The sequence below is a fragment of the Cydia splendana genome, chromosome 1 (assembly GCF_910591565.1).
Source record: "Cydia splendana chromosome 1, ilCydSple1.2, whole genome shotgun sequence".
NCBI lineage: Eukaryota > Metazoa > Arthropoda > Insecta > Lepidoptera > Tortricidae > Cydia > Cydia splendana.
Window position 1 is genome coordinate 8113644 of NC_085960.1, and position 18331 is coordinate 8131974.

The 18331-nt window shown below is 39.1% G+C and overlaps 2 protein-coding genes across 2 annotated transcripts; one reads left to right on the forward strand and one right to left on the reverse strand.

The window, feature by feature from the left end:
* The first annotated feature begins 3072 nt into the window (after window positions 1-3072).
* Window positions 3073-13181, forward strand: LOC134790370 (regulator of gene activity). The gene is made up of 9 exons (XM_063761141.1): window positions 3073-3209; window positions 6746-7018; window positions 7468-7651; window positions 9401-9565; window positions 10493-10525; window positions 11064-11268; window positions 11722-11886; window positions 12457-12592; window positions 13047-13181. Exons 1-9 carry the CDS (start codon window positions 3153-3155, stop codon window positions 13119-13121), a joined length of 1293 nt encoding a protein of 430 aa, XP_063617211.1. The 5' UTR covers window positions 3073-3152; the 3' UTR covers window positions 13122-13181.
* A 1041-nt stretch (window positions 13182-14222) lies between these two features.
* Window positions 14223-17895, reverse strand: LOC134795659 (hsp90 co-chaperone Cdc37). The gene is made up of 5 exons (XM_063767577.1): window positions 17779-17895; window positions 17066-17632; window positions 16426-16541; window positions 15195-15384; window positions 14223-14835 (listed from the first exon to the last, which is right to left on the reverse strand). The coding sequence occupies exons 1-5, from the start codon at window positions 17809-17811 to the stop codon at window positions 14638-14640; spliced, it is 1104 nt and encodes a 367-aa protein (XP_063623647.1). The 5' UTR covers window positions 17812-17895; the 3' UTR covers window positions 14223-14637.
* Between the last annotated feature and the right edge of the window lie 436 nt (window positions 17896-18331).

Genomic DNA, 18331 nt, shown 5'->3' on the forward strand with positions numbered 1-18331 from the left:
TGCCAGCCATTTAATATAATCTCCCATTTAAAGACCATAGACATAAGGAAAAATAAAATCAAAATTAAAAGTAGGCTAAAATATTATTTTATAGTTGGTCAAGCAAATCTTGTCAGTAGAAAAAGGCGGCAAATTTAAAAAATGTAGGCGCGAAGGGTTATCATCCCATAGAAAATTTGAATATCGCGCCTTTTTCTACTGACAAGATTTGCTTGACCAACTATACTTATTTTATTAAAGTTAAATTGCATAAAAGCCATAACAGATTACCGCCGACCTTGGTGCGGTGCAGCCAGGGGGGCGTATTTACCCTAGGGCCATCCGGGCCATGGCCCGGGGCGCCAACCCGCCAGGGGCGGCAGGGGCGGCGTGGCATGCGGTAGAATGAGATAGCAATATCACTTGCTCCCTCTAACGCATAAATGCGTCCCTCGTTGGCGTTGGAGTTGGCCCAACGTGAAGAGGAGCCTTGAAAGAGCGCGCTTCGCGTGACCTTTCAGTGTCGAGTGCGCCGCAGGCGCTCTGTAAATCAGAGCGTGCAGCTTAGCTTATAGTGTAAAGGGCGCCTGAGGCAACCTAAATGTAAGAAGCCTGACTTTACAGTGTAAAAGACCCCGCAGACGCCCTGTAGGTATGTCAGAGCTTTGTCCGACATTACAGTGTAAATGGTGCCGCATGCGCCCTGTATGCATGAGCGTTCTAAGCTTACAGTCTCAGGCACCCTGTATCCCCGCTATAGCGCCACCGCGGCCATAAATTTTAATGCATTATTTGAAGAGATGAACATGTTCTAATAGGGTTAAAAAACAGCGTAAAGAACTGTTTTTGTTTCATCCTCCTATATGAGGTCATTTTGCGTCAGTTTTGTGCATTAATTTTCGCACACGGTGACCTCAAGCAAGAACATCGTATTTCTGTAAAAAATGCAACATTTTTAGTTTTTTACAGCTTATACAATATTATAATACCTCGTATTTTTTTGTAAAATTTCATTAACATTGAATATTCAAGATCTGTCAAATAGGTATGACACCCACCAATTTCACCAGAACAGAATCGGTTAATGGACTGAGTAATTACTTATTAAATAAACACTGAAAATAGGGGTCATTTTAGCTCCGAATGCGCCGTTTCTAGCGCAGAATCAGCGCCATCTAATATAATGTCCACTGTGCACACGCAGTTCCGAGTAATGGCTACTTTTTTCTATACACTGGTATCAAAACTATACATTAAGTAAGGTATTATAATAACATAGTTACAGAGAAGCCACCACGCCATAACACTTCGTTATATCTGGTTTTTGGCTAACGTTTCACGTCAAAAATAATTAGTATTATTTTATTTAAATTGTTTTTTTCCCTAACTTCTGGGGCGGCCAAACTTATTGGCCCGGGGCGCCAAATTTCAAAATACGCCCCTGGGTGCAGCGCACGTATCGATAGTGTGTAAGGTGGTCGCCGTAAATGTGTTAAGAAGGCAGCTACCTTAGTAGAGCGAGAAAAATATATTTTAACCACACCAAGGTCGCGGTGTGGTGCGGTAGTCTGTTACGGCTTTAAAAGCGGTCATTGAGTCAATAACAAATTTTACATGCTAGAAGAAAAATATCAAACTACTTTTTAACATCTTATTCGGACTTCTTATATATGGTTAGGATTCATCACAATACATTATGACGTCACACTCAAATCAAGGGGTATTGATACCGTAAAAGTATAAAACTTTGCCCTTTAACATAACTTTGCCCACCGCGTCACAGTTCAGTAAAAACGAAATAACTTAAAAGTAGTTACAGATATAGTATGAATTATCTCAAATTATTTTTTCGGGTTTGGGTGGTAATCCGTTAAACAAAAGCCTTTGTTTCTTTTAAGAGCTGTCTACAGAACGTGCCAAAGCAACCATGTCGCTTAAAAACCAACTATCGTGATAGTGTTACGGTTCAGATTCATATGACAGCTCGTTCAGAGCAGGGATGTTGCGAATATCCGCATCCGCATCCGCAATCGCGGAACTTCCGCATTATTTTCAACATCCGCATCCGCATAAAATCGATGCGGAGTTGGTACAGGAACGTCTAGCGGCGGCGTAAGTGCTAGGTAATTTCGTCATTACCTATAACGAAATCGTCTAGATCCAAAAAAGTCGGCTAAGTTACTGTTTATTACATACAACGCACCTATATTCTTGCCCAAATACTAAACTAAAAGTATCGTATTTTTAAAAATAAAAATTAATAAAATGTAATACACGACGTTTTTTTAAGTACCTAATTTTGACATCCACATCCGCATCCGCGGATGTGAGCCTTTAAATATCCGCAAAAATCTGCATCCGCAACATCCCTGGTTCAGAGCTCTGAATAACTGTGCTGTTTCATGAATTTGAACCATATAATAAGAATGGTAAATTTGCTTTTAAACAAACTTGTTCCCGTTACTTATGTTGGGACTATTAGCAATAAGCAGTGTAACCACTGCATAAAGGAAAATATCTTTTGTTTAACAGATTTAGTGTCCGAGCCCGAAAAAAATCACCTGTGATAATCCATACTATACACTTTCTGCACTTTCTTCAGAACACAAACAAACCTCGACTATATTTTAACTTTTCATAAACTTTTTCCAACAATTTTTTTCTAGATCGTCAGTCAGTAAGACATAATATAAAATAGCTAAGGGGTATTGTTACCGTAAAAGTATTAAATTTTGCCCTTTAACATAACTTTGCCCACCGCAGAGCGCTTTGCTTCAGAAAGTGTATCTGTAACTACTTTTAAGTTAGTACGCTTTAACTGAACTGTGACGTGTTGGGCAAAGTTATGTTAAAGGGCAAAGTTTTATACTCTTACGATAACAATACCCCTTAGCTATTTTATATTATGGCTTACTGACTGACGAGCTAGAAAAAAATTGGTGGAAAAAAATTATGAAAAGTTAAAATATAGTCAAAGTTTGTTTGTGTTCCTTCAATTATTACAAATAAGTATTAATTAATCGCCTATATATTGGGAATGCCTTTGTTTCAAGGCAACACTAACTATTACTTATAATGAGGGTAGTTCATGCGTAGTGTACGACTATAATTAATCATTGACGCGAATAAAGTAATTCAAAGAAAACAAGTGAATAAATGAATGTAAATAAGTAATGAAGAATCAACGTCCGTACTTTGACAAAAATCTTACAAGAAATGACCAACGCCAGGTTTGTAATTATTTTAATTAAAAATAGATCTAGATAGTGTGTATGTCTATTTAACATAGAAATAAATGAAGTTTTTTTGTAAATTCACGCGCATTTCAGTGCTCATTACAATAAGTTACTGTTTATATTGTCAAAACCAAATCTAATACAAAAATCACATGACATGTAAAGAAGTTTTCAACATATAAACTTACAAAATTGTAATAGAATATAGACCATTCATAGACAATATTACCCAAAAATGTTGGAGGTTTTTTACTTGCGGTATGACTAACCCTAAAAGTCAATTTAGTTTCTAAATAATTATAAATGCCTCACAAAATAAAATCTAGATGTTTAAAAAAAGTTGTTATCATAATAATAAACCATATACACTTTTTAAAGTGTATTCATAATATTTATTCGAGGGTATAAAACGAATTTAAAGAGGGTGAATATAACTACTAGTTTCCGCTTTCAGCAATATGGCCGCCATAGTTGTTTAGGGTAATGTGGCGTTCGACAAAACAGAGTGAAATTGTTAAAATATTTATTTGTGACGTAATGATGCATAAAGTTTTCAGCGTTTTATAGCAGTGTTTGAAGCGGAGACTGTGTTACACATGATTCTAGTTGGTGTATAAAATTTTCTATGCATACAGATCGTTTTGTAAATTGAACAGTCAACAAACTTTTGTTTATTCCATTCTAGTGGGTTCATTAATTTCTGCCGAGAATACTCTATTATGAACCATCCATACGTTTCTTGAGATAGTGGAATAAGGACTGACGTCGACACATTAGGTAAATATTGAATGAATTTTTAAGAAGTTACTAGCTGTACTTATTCACCCTGGGTCGCCATTGTTTGACAGAGGACGAATGCTAATCAAATAATAAATGGCAAAGGTTTACCTCCTTCATTTGTTGTTATTGTCGTCACCTCATTTATCTCTCTTTTTTAAACTTATGCACTGACGGTGTTTTCTTGGTTACACTGCGTAAGTTGAAACAGATGCAAATAATAATTAATTGCCACTGTTCAATGAGATGTTTTGTTTTTTAATTCATTATTTGCATGTGCAAGGAAGCATCTGTATCCTCTTTTAGTTAAGTGAGTTGGCTTTTTAGATAGACAAACTTTCACATTGTTTTTGCTGCTGCTTTGATTCCACAAACACATGTTGGGGACTGAAATGTTTCTAACCTGGAGTTCAATGCCAATTTTACTGAGATGATCTGTATGCTATATTCAATTTCATCCTATATTTTCCAAATTGAACTAACAATAATATAATTTAAATTTACATAGTTGCCCTGCTGCGGAAGTAAATAAAACTAGCATTGGAAAGCAGACATCTAGGAAACATTTGGAGATTGTTTCTGAAATGCCTAAAATTTGAATCTAATTGTGAACCTTATAAATGTTAGTAGATATAACTTTTATCAAATTTATGTTAGTATACTTAGTATAAACATAGAGAAATATAGTAAGACAAGAGTGCTCACTCCATACATCAGTTTTGGTAACAAAAAGACTAATATTTTCTTAGTCGACATCTGGGCGTTTTCAGAAATAAATATGGAAAACCCGATTCTCACAGATCCCGGTGTTTTTGGGCTCTTTCAACTCAGAATCACTAGCATATTCAATTCTGATGATAAAATAAAATGTCCTAAAAATTTGTATGAAAATTGTACATTCCACTACGTCACGCACATACAAGTGAAATTTTTTTTCATACTAAAACGTGACGTAATGGAATGGACATTTTGGGACATCTTTTTTTAATGGTGGGATGGAGAATGCTGTCGATTCTGAGTAGAATGAGCCCAAGAACGTCCAAATGTGAAAGAATTAGGTTTTCAATATTTATTTCTGAAAAAGCCCATCTAGCATTGAGTAGCGGAATTATCACTACTGCTAAATAGCATTAGTAGTACTGTCAAGTGACAATAGATGTTGCTGTTGACTATGAAAATATTAGTGTTTTTGGTACCAAAACTGATGTATGGAATGAGCAATCTATGTATTATTTTCTCTGTGGCATAAACAAACACAATTCTTTGCTTAACATTTAATACCTTTAAAGATCAATATTAGGGAACATTTTACAGATTAGACATAAGGTTTCCATAACTGCAGGCATTTTCATTTAATTTTGTACTTTACTGATCACTAGTTTAACATAAATATAAGAATAGTTTGTTTCTAGACAAGGTTTGTGTTATACAACATGATTTTTCACTAAATGGAAAGGTGATGATAGACAGGTGACACCCAAACTACTAATACTTAAGAGGACATAGATAAGCCCTTCTCTTCAAAAGGTTGTCAACCCCTAGATGGACATTATTACTTCTTTGAAATTGAGTTAAGCCTAGCAAAGCACGGTAATTTGTTAAACTGCGACCAACCGATCTCAAGGGTCCAGTCTGAAAACCAGCGCCAGGCCCTCTGCTTGGAGTGCTTGGCATATGCTGAGATTGGAGCCCATTGCCCAATCATTCTTATATCATTATAATTACCTATCTTTCTAATTAATTTGTACCTATTTTAGTATTTAATTTTTATATATTGTACTTAGTTGATAAGGTATTTTTTGTGGCAATAAATATTTTTCTGATTCTGATTCTGATTCTGAAATATCTCTATGATCTCTAAGCTAAAAATCTCGGTAGGTAGGTATCACTTGCTTTCATTCGCTTGGCCTTATCCCATTCATTTGGGGTCGGCACAGCATGTCTTTTTCTTCTGTACCTATCTCTCGCCCGTCATCTCATCATTCACTTGCGTATCGTTTCATATCATCTCTCACACAATCCATCCACTGTTTTCTCGGTTTTCCTCTCCCGTTACTTCCCTCCACATTCATTCGTAATACCTTTCTCGTCACATGACTTTCATCCCTCCGCATCACATGCCCCTACCACGCTAGGCAATTCACTACTTTGTCTACTATGGGTGCAACTTTCAGGCTTCCTCTTATATACTCATTCCTTATCCTATCCATTCTTTTAGTTTTAATTTAATTACTAGCACTATATCATGCATCAAAGGTTTTATAAATAATCTTATTCTCTGTATGTGGAGAATGAAATCATATTTAAAATAGATGAAAATGGCATAGGCAAGTCACAGTACCTGTGTTACGGTTTACAGTAAGCATTGTACTATTAAACAACTTGAATGGCAAGGTGTCACCTAAATTTGATGTAGCCAGGTATGCTTTACTACAATAATGTTAAAAATGTACGCCAATTTAATACATCATATTCTATGGTCTGGCTTAGTATTTATTGTTGAGAGCATATGCTAAGTTGAATTCTCATTAGATTGCACTAATAGTGGGTCTATTAGTGTTGATCAATTGCATCCCAAATACATCCCGTCAATAAGGCAACCAATTAGTGCAACTATTACGGCAAGCTATTTTCTATGAGCACTATAACTGTAGAACTGTACTAACAAGGAATCCAATAGGAGTTATTGACTTTATCAATCAAAGAATTCTGACCACTAAAATCACTAAATTAACAATGTTTTAATTTTCCAGGTTATGGCAAACTTGAATTTCCAGCAAGCGCCTAGAAGCCTAGCCAGCGGCGGGGTGGGAGGTCGCGTAGGCTCGGGGCTGGTGGGCGGCGTGTCGGGCCATGTGACGCCCACGTTCGGCGGGGCGCTGTCCCCGGGCCGCGGAGCCACAGCCATGCCCGGCGGAGCCCCGCCCTCTATGGCCTCGAGATCTACACTTTTCGGACAAAGGGCATTTGCAGATCGAAGGGTACCAATACCGACGCCACTATCTCAGCCTAATTCTAATGCTATGGTATGTTAACATTATAAGCGTACTTGCTGCCTGCAGCGAAAGATGCCATTCCAGAGTTACTACTTGATCTATAAATCTAGAGTTCTGTTCATAAAATCTACATGAAGCAAGATAGCATAAATATTTGTCCAAAACTATTAAAGCCACAAAGTGAATTGACAACATGAAGTACAAGCATCAGTTTACTCTTTCTTATTTTGGATAGGTTCTTGGATACAAGATTCGTATGCATTTTCATTCTATTATACGTGTTTTCTATGTAAATGTGACGTTTTCAAGCAAAAGTACCCACCACATTGTCGCTTACCATAAGGACGAAATTTGCTTGTAACTTTATACGAATAACCTGTCAGAGCGTCCTCGTGGCAAGCGACAGTGTGGTTACTTTTGCTTGAAAGCTGGAAGTTTGTTTGAGTAAGTGTGTGATGATGACACTGATGATATTTCAGTCAAGTATGGGCAACCTGTCCCGCTTCAACGCCGGCAGCAACTACCACTCGGTGTTCGGCGAGGGCGGCGACACGTCGACGCCGCCGCTGCTCGACCTCAGCGAGTTCCCCTCGCTCACCGCGCGCGGCGCCGGCGACCAGGCGCCCGCCGCCGCGCCGCCGCCGCCCGGCTCTAAACCGTACGGTGCGTTACCCGAGCCTCACCTCACACATACATACAACTACAACAACTACCACTCGGTGTTCGGCGAGGGCGGCGACACGTCGACGCCGCCGCTGCTCGACCTCAGCGAGTTCCCCTCGCTCACCGCGCGCGGCGCCGGCGACCAGGCGCCCGCCGCCGCGCCGCCGCCGCCCGGCTCTAAACCGTACGGTGCGTTACCCGAGCCTCACCTCACACATACATACAACTACAACAACTACCACTCGGTGTTCGGCGAGGGCGGCGACACGTCGACGCCGCCGCTGCTCGACCTCAGCGAGTTCCCCTCGCTCACCGCGCGCGGCGCCGGCGACCAGGCGCCCGCCGCCGCGCCGCCGCCGCCCGGCTCTAAACCGTACGGTGCGTTACCCGAGCCTCACCTCACACATACATACAACTACAACAACTACCACTCGGTGTTCGGCGAGGGCGGCGACACGTCGACGCCGCCGCTGCTCGACCTCAGCGAGTTCCCCTCGCTCACCGCGCGCGGCGCCGGCGACCAGGCGCCCGCCGCCGCGCCGCCGCCGCCCGGCTCTAAACCGTACGGTGCGTTACCAGAGCCGAGCCTCACATATACATACAAGTACAACACACCCCCCACATTGATTTTTAACGAACTACTTGGTTTATCTTGGGCGGCACTATCATTTAAGAGCCTCAAGCAAACAAACAAAACCAAGTATTTTGGTCAAAAAGCAACAACAAAGTCCGAATGATGGACCACTTCGTCTTATGGAAAAGTTTATTTTTTAGTTGCAATTATAGTACCTACACAATTGTATTATCTTCAGGGGGTTATACAGGTTTATAAGCATTTTCACAAGCTAGTAAAAAAACCTATTTTCATGATTATTATTTTTTACTTCCAATGTTATATTAAGAAAAGGTTACAGAAGAATTATAAAAAACCGGGCAAGTGCGAGTCGGACTCGCGCACGAAGGGTTCCGTACCATAATGCAAAAAACGGCAAAAAAAATACGGTCACCCATCCAAGTACTGACCCCGCCCGACGTTGCTTAACTTCGGTCAAAAATCACGTTTGTTGTACGGGAGCCCCACTTAAATCGTTATTTTATTCTGTTTTTAGTATTTGTTGTTATAGCGGCAACAGAAATACATCATCTGTGAAAATTTCAACTGTCCAGCTATCACGGTTCGTGAGATACAGCCTGGTGACAGATGGACGGACGGCCAGCGGAGTCTTAGTAATAGGGTCCCGTTTTACCCTTTGGGTACGGAACCCTAAAAACCACCCACCGCAAACTGGAAAGTCGAAAATAGTCAAATTTGGAGCATTTTCAGTTATTATACAAATTATAGTTTTGTTTAGTCATGATAAAACATTCACGATAATGCAATACCAGGGGCGCTAACACAAGTCGATGACTAAGCAGAATGTATAGCGTCAATTCAGGCCTATCTTTTCAATGGCTTATACATAAAATATACAAACTTTCTACAAATACCTATCAAATGCTTGGCGCGTCTAATAAACTCCAGTAAAAAGTATCGAAAGACGTCACTTACGATCGATCAGTGACGTGATCGATCGTTACGATGGAACAGATGGTATGCTGATGCTAAATATTTGTCAGTTTTCATTCTAACCCACGATTAGTATTGACTGAACAGTAAAAATGGATTGAGGAGGAAGTTAAAAAACTTGTTTATTTTTTTGCCGATTGGTATTGTTGAGAAATAATAACAATGTTGATTTTCGCCGACAGTGGGTATGGTGAAGCAGCCGACGTCGGAGCAGTCGGAGTTCACGATGTCGTCGGAGGACTTCCCCGCGCTGCCCGGCACGTCGGCGGGCGGCGCGCCGGCCGCGCTGCAGGACCACAACCACGCGCCCGACAAGCCCCGCAAGGGCATACAGACCGAGCCGGAAGGTACCTCCACACCTCCACCCACACCTCATCCACCTCCATCCACAACCATACCACACACACACTTCTGCAGGGAAATTCCGCTATTTGCACCGTTTTGAAAATGTATATGTAATGTTCTTCCCCAAACATTGATTGAGCGGAATTTACAAACGTAGAGCGATAGATAATTGATGGGACTCGATTGCTTTCCTATCTATATATTTTTACCCAAAAAAAAAATTGATTATGAGAATCATGGAGTTAATGGTTAAAGGAGGTTGCACACGGCGAATTTTTGCAGCGATGCAGTCGCAAAAGGGCATCGATACAGTTGCTATTCAGCATCGAGCAGTTCACGAAACGCACCACTGAATCGCTGCAAAAAGTCGCCGTGTGCGGCGTCTCTTAAGCGAAAACAACGTTAGGAACGCTATTCCCCGATGTGTATGTACACAAAGATACCTATACATAAACATAAAAATCAAGTTTCTATTTTCTTGAGAGCTTGCAGGAACAGGAACACAATATGTTTTGGTCTTTTAGTAGTATTTTGCATTTAAAAACTCGGATCAACAGAACGAACCATGTGTTCATGTTATAACTGATACAATAAATCGAGTTTTCAAACGCAGATACGAACTGCGCAAAAGTGTAATTACACTTAATGTGTAATTGTGTATATATTAATTTATTATGAATTTTATTTGTAATTGTTATTGTTCATTTAGCAGATAAATATTATTTCGTAGGCGCTCCCTATGGACATTATATGAACTTTCTTTTCTGTTTATTCATTTTTTTCATTTAATTTCCCATATGAAATGATGCATTTTAAATTACATTTTTAGTTCGTAGTAGCATGTAGTATTATGCATGTTAGATGGTCTTGTAGATAGATTCGATGTGCAAATAAATCGTATTTTTACATAAAGTTTTTTTCTCCCCAAGTTGTCAATCAAGGAGCGCATACGGAATTCTATGGTGTGTATGATCGAATGTTGGCTATGGCCATATATACTGAAGTGGCTTTATCATGTATTTTTACAAGTTTTGAATTACCTGGGTCACTTTTAAACTAATGTCCTTAGAAATAAAAAAAAACTTATAATGATATCTTACAACAAATAATTTGATATTATTTGCATTTGGAGGTGCTTTTTTTATACCACGACTAGGGCAAACAAGCGTGCGGTCCGCCTGATGTTAAGTAGTAGCCACCACAGCCTATAGGCGCTTGCCAATGTGGATTGTGGAGTTGTACGCTCGTTACCTACCCTAATATAAGTTTACAAATATTGGTAGTACTGTTGAGATTATGTTATTAATTTGAAAACCATCTAAAAATGTATTCGTCGTTTATAAGTCGATTAGCGACATCATCATCACAGGCCAAAATTTGACGGAGATTCCATGAGGCAAAATGTAACATGATAAAGATACTTCAATGTATCAGCCACGAAAATCCAATAAATTGACGTCTCGTATTAGACCGTTTGATGTGACGTGTTTCACATTGTAGGTAAAGTAACGAATATACCGGAGACGATGATCCCCAACCAGTTCGGCATCGTGGGGCTGCTGACGTTTATCCGCGCGGCCGAGTCGGACCCCAGCCTCGTGTCGCTGGCGCTCGGGCAGGACCTCACGGCGCTCGGCCTCAATCTCAACTCCCCAGACAACCTCTATCTCACCTTCGCCGGCCCCTGGGCGGACACCCCCTGCAGGTACATACCTAACACTCAGTTTCGGTCATTTCGACCATACTCTTTTTAACACTTAAGGTTAGCCCACGATTATTCCATTCGATAAAAGATATCCTTATGCCGAAGATTGTGCCTATGATATAAAATCAATTCGTTTCTCGATAAGAAGCTATCTCAAAAACTAATTTAACACATTCACCGCCAGCGACCCGCTTGGTGGGTTCCATGTTCATATGTGGTTTTTGCTACAGAGCGAAAAAAAACGTGTTATCGGCCACAACCGTAGCGCGTAGCTGGCAGTGAATGCGTTAAGTTAATCTATGAATATAACAACATAAAGTTAAAAATCACAAGACAGCTGCAGCTTACTTTTACAAGTACCTTCAATAGTGTTAATAGTGCTTTGAAAGATTTAAATGTAATTCAACTGGTATTTTAGACACTGTCATGTTAACAAATCTAATTGCTTTGCAGACCACAAGACATGGACTACCACGTACCCCCCGAGTATCTGATAAATGGCTCCATCAGAGAAAAGCTGGCGCCGCTACGACTGAGTCGATATAAGGAAGACCTATTATTTTATTTGTTTTACTGTTTTGTCGGGGACGTTCTGCAGATAGCAGCCGCCGCCGAATTGTAAGTATTCGTGTTATAGATATAAAAAAAAACAAATGCTCTAAGATTTCTTATATTAGTCGTGCACTTCCAATTTCTTGCAATTCCAAGCATGGTATTCCAAGCAGAAAATTCCAAGCATGTGGGATTACAAAATGTCTGGTAGTAATTAATAGACTCGGGACGCTGATTATGACAATCTGCACATAAGTGCAGTATTCAGTAGAGTAATCATCAGAATTGCAGATTATTGTCAGTAGGTACAAATAAATAACTTTTTGGCAAAAAAAAACATTTTTGGTACAAGCTTTTGTTGCTGACTACTTTTCGTTCCATGGTCAACTAATACTCATCGAGACAATTCTAACAACCCCAAACAGAGTTTCTTTTATCATTATCACAGAGTTCCCATGGCCACTTCCTGTCTCAGATTAGCTCCATGTCATCATAATTTGGCATTGTCATCCAGAAATTGGGAAGTGGGTCAAATTTAGCTTCCAAGATTTGACCCATACATTTAACATGGCAAAGGGCAAGTTAAATAAAAGCTGTAATAAATGGCATAGTAAAGTTGGTGAGTCTCTGTTGCAGATACAACCGCGAGTGGCGGTACCACATGGAGGAGAAGGTGTGGATCTCGCAGGCGCCCGGCATGCCCATGGTGGAGAAGACGCCCACCTACGAGCGCGGCACCTACTATTTCTTTGACGCGCACAATTGGCGCAAGGTAAATTGTTACGCATTACCATTACTCGGGGTACTATCCTTCCATGCCCACATAGTAGATTAACTGTAGAACACGAGATAAAGACGTGCTTTACGATCATGAGAAATGAAAATAAACAAATATAGGCTTGGGTGAGATGTATTAGATGTCCAACGTTACTAGAACATTATTACCTTGGACTGATGATGAGGTATCCAATATAAGTACAGTCGCCATCAGATATATCGGAGCGACCGAGGTGCTCAAAAATATCACACATTCTAGCGCCTTGAGAACAGAGGCGTGTTCAGATGTTTGTGAGCACCTTGGCCGCTCCGATATATTTGATAGTGACTGTACTAGAAAATTGAGCTATTATAAAAAGTTATTTGTAATTGATTTACATTCTTGTTCTGCTATACTTGCAGATCGTAAAATGACTGGAGTATAGCTAAAACATAATGTTTCCCCGCAGGTGGCGAAAGAGTTTCACCTAGACTACAGCAAGCTGGAGGGCCGACCGCAACTACCGCCGCACGTGCTCACGTAGCGGCCCCGCGCCCTCTCTCACACACCTATTGTAGTTTTGTTATATAAAAGTACAAGTTTATACACTGCTTTCATTTTACCTTAATGTCGGCGAGCACCTACAAATCTATGTTAACACCATGTGCGACTGCATCAGTTAAGTCGGACCGGCCAAGGTGTTCGTAATTGGCCAAAACCTATTATCAAGACGATAAAAGTGCCTGTGCAGATAGTTTTGAGCTTCTTGCCTGGCGACTGAATGTACGTAGTTTTCCGGATGTGCTAGACCGTGGTCCCAATATTAGAGATGATGCGTTGATTGGTGTTACCATTCGTATGCTACTGTAAAATTTTGGCTGATCTAAACGAACGAACGAATCTTTTTACGAATTAATGCCAGTTCTTGAATAAATACGTCGAAAAAACAAGTTGAAATTAGGGATCACGGAATAAAGAAAGAGCGCGCCGCGCCTTCGCCACTAAAGCCCGTCACGGCAAATAGAGGGGTGTTATATGTTAGACGCCAATGTCTGTCTGTTGAATTGGCATCGTAGCTGTCCAATTGGGTATTTTCCTACTAGTCAAATCAGTTACTTTTTTAGAACTCAAAACGATTTGCTAAAATATGGAATTTATATGAAACATTACATCGTGACATCACGGTCAACTCACCTACTTTTTATACTTCTATCCGATTTATTAAATAGAACTTGTGTTTAAAAATAACTCCTATCTGTGTATTTCTAATAATTATCTGGTGCTTTATTTCATGCATGGTGTAAAATAATCAAATACAGTATAATACCCTATGGATAGGCCGATTTCGATGCGGTTTTTTTAAGTAAGTTTTCTTGCGGTGGTTCTTAGCCGTTTCATAGAAATCGAGCCAGCAGCTTGAACAGTATCAGCTATTCAGGTCTTTTTCAAAATGATGTAAGGCATTTTTGGCATAAAATGGGATTTTGTTGGCATGTATCAGCTCTACCAAAATGATGTCAGGCATTTTTGGCATAAAATGGATTTTGTAGGTTGCGTATGGGTTTTTAAACTTTTTTATTTAATAGTTATACTAAATTAATCTGACCCAATGGAATTAAAAACTAATCAAAATAAAACGAGTAACTGATTTCTTAACATACGTTTTATTTTAATATTACATCTCAATTTAAAACCATTGGTTCACAAAAATACATTCAGCAAATAAATACCTTATCTTTTATTGGGTGAAATGAAATGAAATCTCATTTGCAGATTGGACAGAGAGGAAGACTTGGTGTCATGGAAATTAGTTTTCTACCTCCTGTTCAAATGTAACTAGGTATAAAGAAATAAGGCTGTTTGCCATCCAAATTGCTAATACAGATTTCTCATTAAAAAAAATACGGATTTCCGGTTCATTTACGAATGTAAAATAACGTAAACCTGAACGAATTTAGTCTGTTTCTTCGTTATTGTATTTGAACATTCTTGAAATGAATGCACCATTAACGAATTCGAAATTTACGTTTACATTTAAAATGTTTTGTGTGATTGTAATCTCAGTCTAAATCATCAGAACTGGCAGCCGGAGCAGCATTATTCTCTTTCATGGTGGGTTCTTCATCGTTCTTGCCGGGTACCCATAAGCCCGAGTCGACACATCTCTTCATGTGGTAAATAGCCTCCTGTTCTGGCATCTTGGCTATTGTTGCTTGAAGCAACGGAACATCTTGTGTGTCAAAGCATTTTTTCAGTTCCTGAAATAGTTAGTGCCTGATTAGATTTTCGCTTTTTTTAATCAGGGTAGCTATATAAAATAGAGATGGGCCGAATATGCAAACTCCAAGTAAGACTCCAAATAATCAAAACATCCTATGGATGCAACGTCTCAATAATCATCGTATTGTTTTAATGACAGTGGGAATCGTAACCTGATGGAAGAGAGTACTTGAAAAGTTTTGGAGGAGATTTTACAGTGTTGCAAGACAATAATAAAAAACTATTTACATATAGCTTCAATTTAGAATCAACCTTATTGACAACCAACACAGTGGCACATTGTGGTTGAAAACGCCACATTCACAGATAAAGGTAGAATATAAGTGTCAATGCTCACATCAGGAAGTTCTGCATACACCTCGACAGGGTCCAGTCCTCCAGGCCCAAGTCTCTCTTTTCTTTCCTCCTCTTCTTGCTCCTGGATGGCTTGCTGAATCTTCTCTGCAGCACGCTTCTGGATTCTAGCTTTGAACTGATTCAGCTCATCATCAAATGAGTCTTTATATGTTTTCTCAGCCACCTGTATCCTGTATACAAACAATGCAAATTTATTAATAATTGATGGTTGCCTAGTGCACCTCTGCCACTAATGGCAGTTTTTAACTCTTTGAATACTATGAACCACACTCGAGGGGGCATTTTGCAGGCACGTCAGTTAGTAAGGTTTACAAAGAACAATTTGGTAACAACAATGACGCATGACAGCTAGTTTTTAAATGTGTATATTTTTCCACGAGATTTTCACACATTTATGTACGCAATTCAAGATTAATTGAATTAGATCTTTTCCCCAAAATCGTTAATTCCGCGTAGCAAATTTTCCATTCGCATTTTTTCCCACCCGAATTTCAACCCATACCGTTTTTTTGTCATTTGCTTGTTTCTCTATTCTCAAATTATCGCAACATTTTTATTTCTTATGCTATCATTTTCTTATAATTAATAGTTTCCAAGTCGTTTATTTCGCATTATTTTTTCGCCGCACTGTTTCTTTTCAATAAATATTTAGTTAACAACTTTATTAGCTAGACGGAGGCCCGCTTCGCGGGACTCCTATTTCTGGGCGGTTTGCCCTTCGGGCATCTGAAGCTACCTAACGAACCTAACCTACTTACACTTCGCGGGGCTCCGTCTAGCTAAGCTATAAACTAAATGTTTTTTTAAAAAGAAACAGGGCGGTGGGACCTAAGAAATAAAAAGAATGCGAATAAGATGGCTTGGAAAGTATTAATTATGAGAAAATTTTAACCTAAGAAATAAAAATGTTGTGATAAATGTCAGTAGGTCATATTTGATAATAGAGATATAAGCGAATGAAGCATAAGGGTATGGGTAGAAATTCGGGTGGGAAAAAAGGCGAATGGAAAATTTGCTACGCGGAATTAACGATTTTGGGGAAAAAATCTATACACTCTGCAAAATGTCCCCTCGAGTGTGGTGTATATTTGGCAGTCCAAAGGGTTTAGAATATAGATACAACTTAAAAGGAAGACTAGTTCCTCAAACGAGCCTTTGTCAGTAATAATCCTAAAACAATCCAGTGTTCACCTGGTTCAAACATGACTCACCTTGAGAAGAAAGATCCAATGCATGCTCTAGGGTCCACATCCAGTTGTTTGGAGAGTTCCAAAATGTACTGCATGCAAATTGTTTGATGGGCTACATGGGCCATGAGGTCATGTTTCTGGAATAATTAATGAACTAAATGAAGTGTGAGTATAATACATATTTAATTTTATTGTTTCATCTTAACACACTATAATGACAAACTGATGCAAGCAGCCATAAGAGTACATTTGTAAATATGTCTGTTTTGCAACAAGATTTAGCGGATTTAGATTGACAGAATTTAACATTATCCATCCACCCACATTTTTTTTAAATATATTGGAGACAAACAACACCAGAAGGGCACATGCATATTATCCACATTCATTAGTTACATTCTGATAGTTGAGAGGACTAAGTTAGCCACAAGCTATTTAACCCGTGGAGCGCCCTAAACAGACACGTGTGCTGGTAACTAGTATAGTTCCATACTACGGTAATTCTGGGGCGCTCCAGGGGTTAAAGCTGATGTTAGAGCAGGGCTTGATAAAGGTTTTATTTTACATTGAGATAATACTGCTTCAATATATTTTTGTGCAGTGATTTAAAAAATTAGCAGTCAGCAAAAAATGATGAGAATATTTCAATGTAGGTACAAACCTCTTCCATTTCTAAGTTGATACACCAGATCACAAGGTAGTTAGCTGTTTCTTCACATGCTAGATGGGGGTGTTGCTGAAGGAATGCCTTTGAGTCATCATATTTCCTCAACATGCCAAATTGTTTTAAAAGTTTCTCATTTTCTTTGATAAACTTCCTCATCTTTTCTTCTTTTTCTTCCTCAGTCAAATTCTCCTCCTTCGGTCGCACGGGTTTTGTGTTAATAACAGTTTTTGTAAAACCGGGCTCACTGATTGTGTCTACATTCCATGGTGTCTGTTTCTCTTTCTTTTTAAGCTCGTCTTCCTTCATTTGAAGCTCTCTGTCTTCTTTTTCCAACTCGGTCAATGTTTTTTTTAATGATTCTAGATCAGGCCCATCAGAACCGATATCAGCGAGTTTGCTTTTGGCTTCTGCTAATTTCCTCTTTGTTTCGTTCTTCTTGCGTTCGAACTCCTCCTTTTCCCTTTTCCTCTCTTCCATGCGCTCGACACGTGCTTGGTGTCTCCATCGAAACAGTGATGGTGTGTCAATGTTTGGATGCGTCTCATCTTCGTCATCAGATATCTGCAAAACGCATTTTTATTGTGACTACATTATTTAAATCAGTTAATTATTGATGAACGTTGGGTTTAATAAAGCTAATAGATGGAAGATATACTTCATAATCGGTTAGATTTATTTATAATCCCGGCTTATTTTATCATACCAACCTCAATATCTTTCCATTTGCTGTAGTCCACCATTTTCACAAAATATTATGTTTGTAGAATACGACCCTCTGTGTTTTTCGAAGAAAAAACAATGGACACAACACTTAGATTTTCACTTATAGTATAAACAACATTATTTGCGGCATTTGACACATTATGACTGACGTATATAGAGATGTAACTAACGCAAATCGATTGTCACAGCAAGCGATTACGATTGGATGGCACGTAGACTGAGGTATCGAATTGTGACGTATAATGAATTTTTATTTGAGATTTAAATAAAGCTAGAATCATATGGTTTTCCCGCAAGGTAAATGCATTTAATACACCGACTGAGTAGGTCGCACCCATCGTCAAAATCTAAACTAACTGGGGATCTATTTTAAAGTTTAATTATGTTATTTCTGTGTCAAATTTGTTATCTGTTAGGTGACGATAAATATATCCATATTTACAGTTGTAGTAAGGGTTACTCCACGGACGAAAACAACGTAGTTATATCTCAGTCGGCTTCTTTATTGAAATGCTTCCTAACTATCTAGGTACAGTT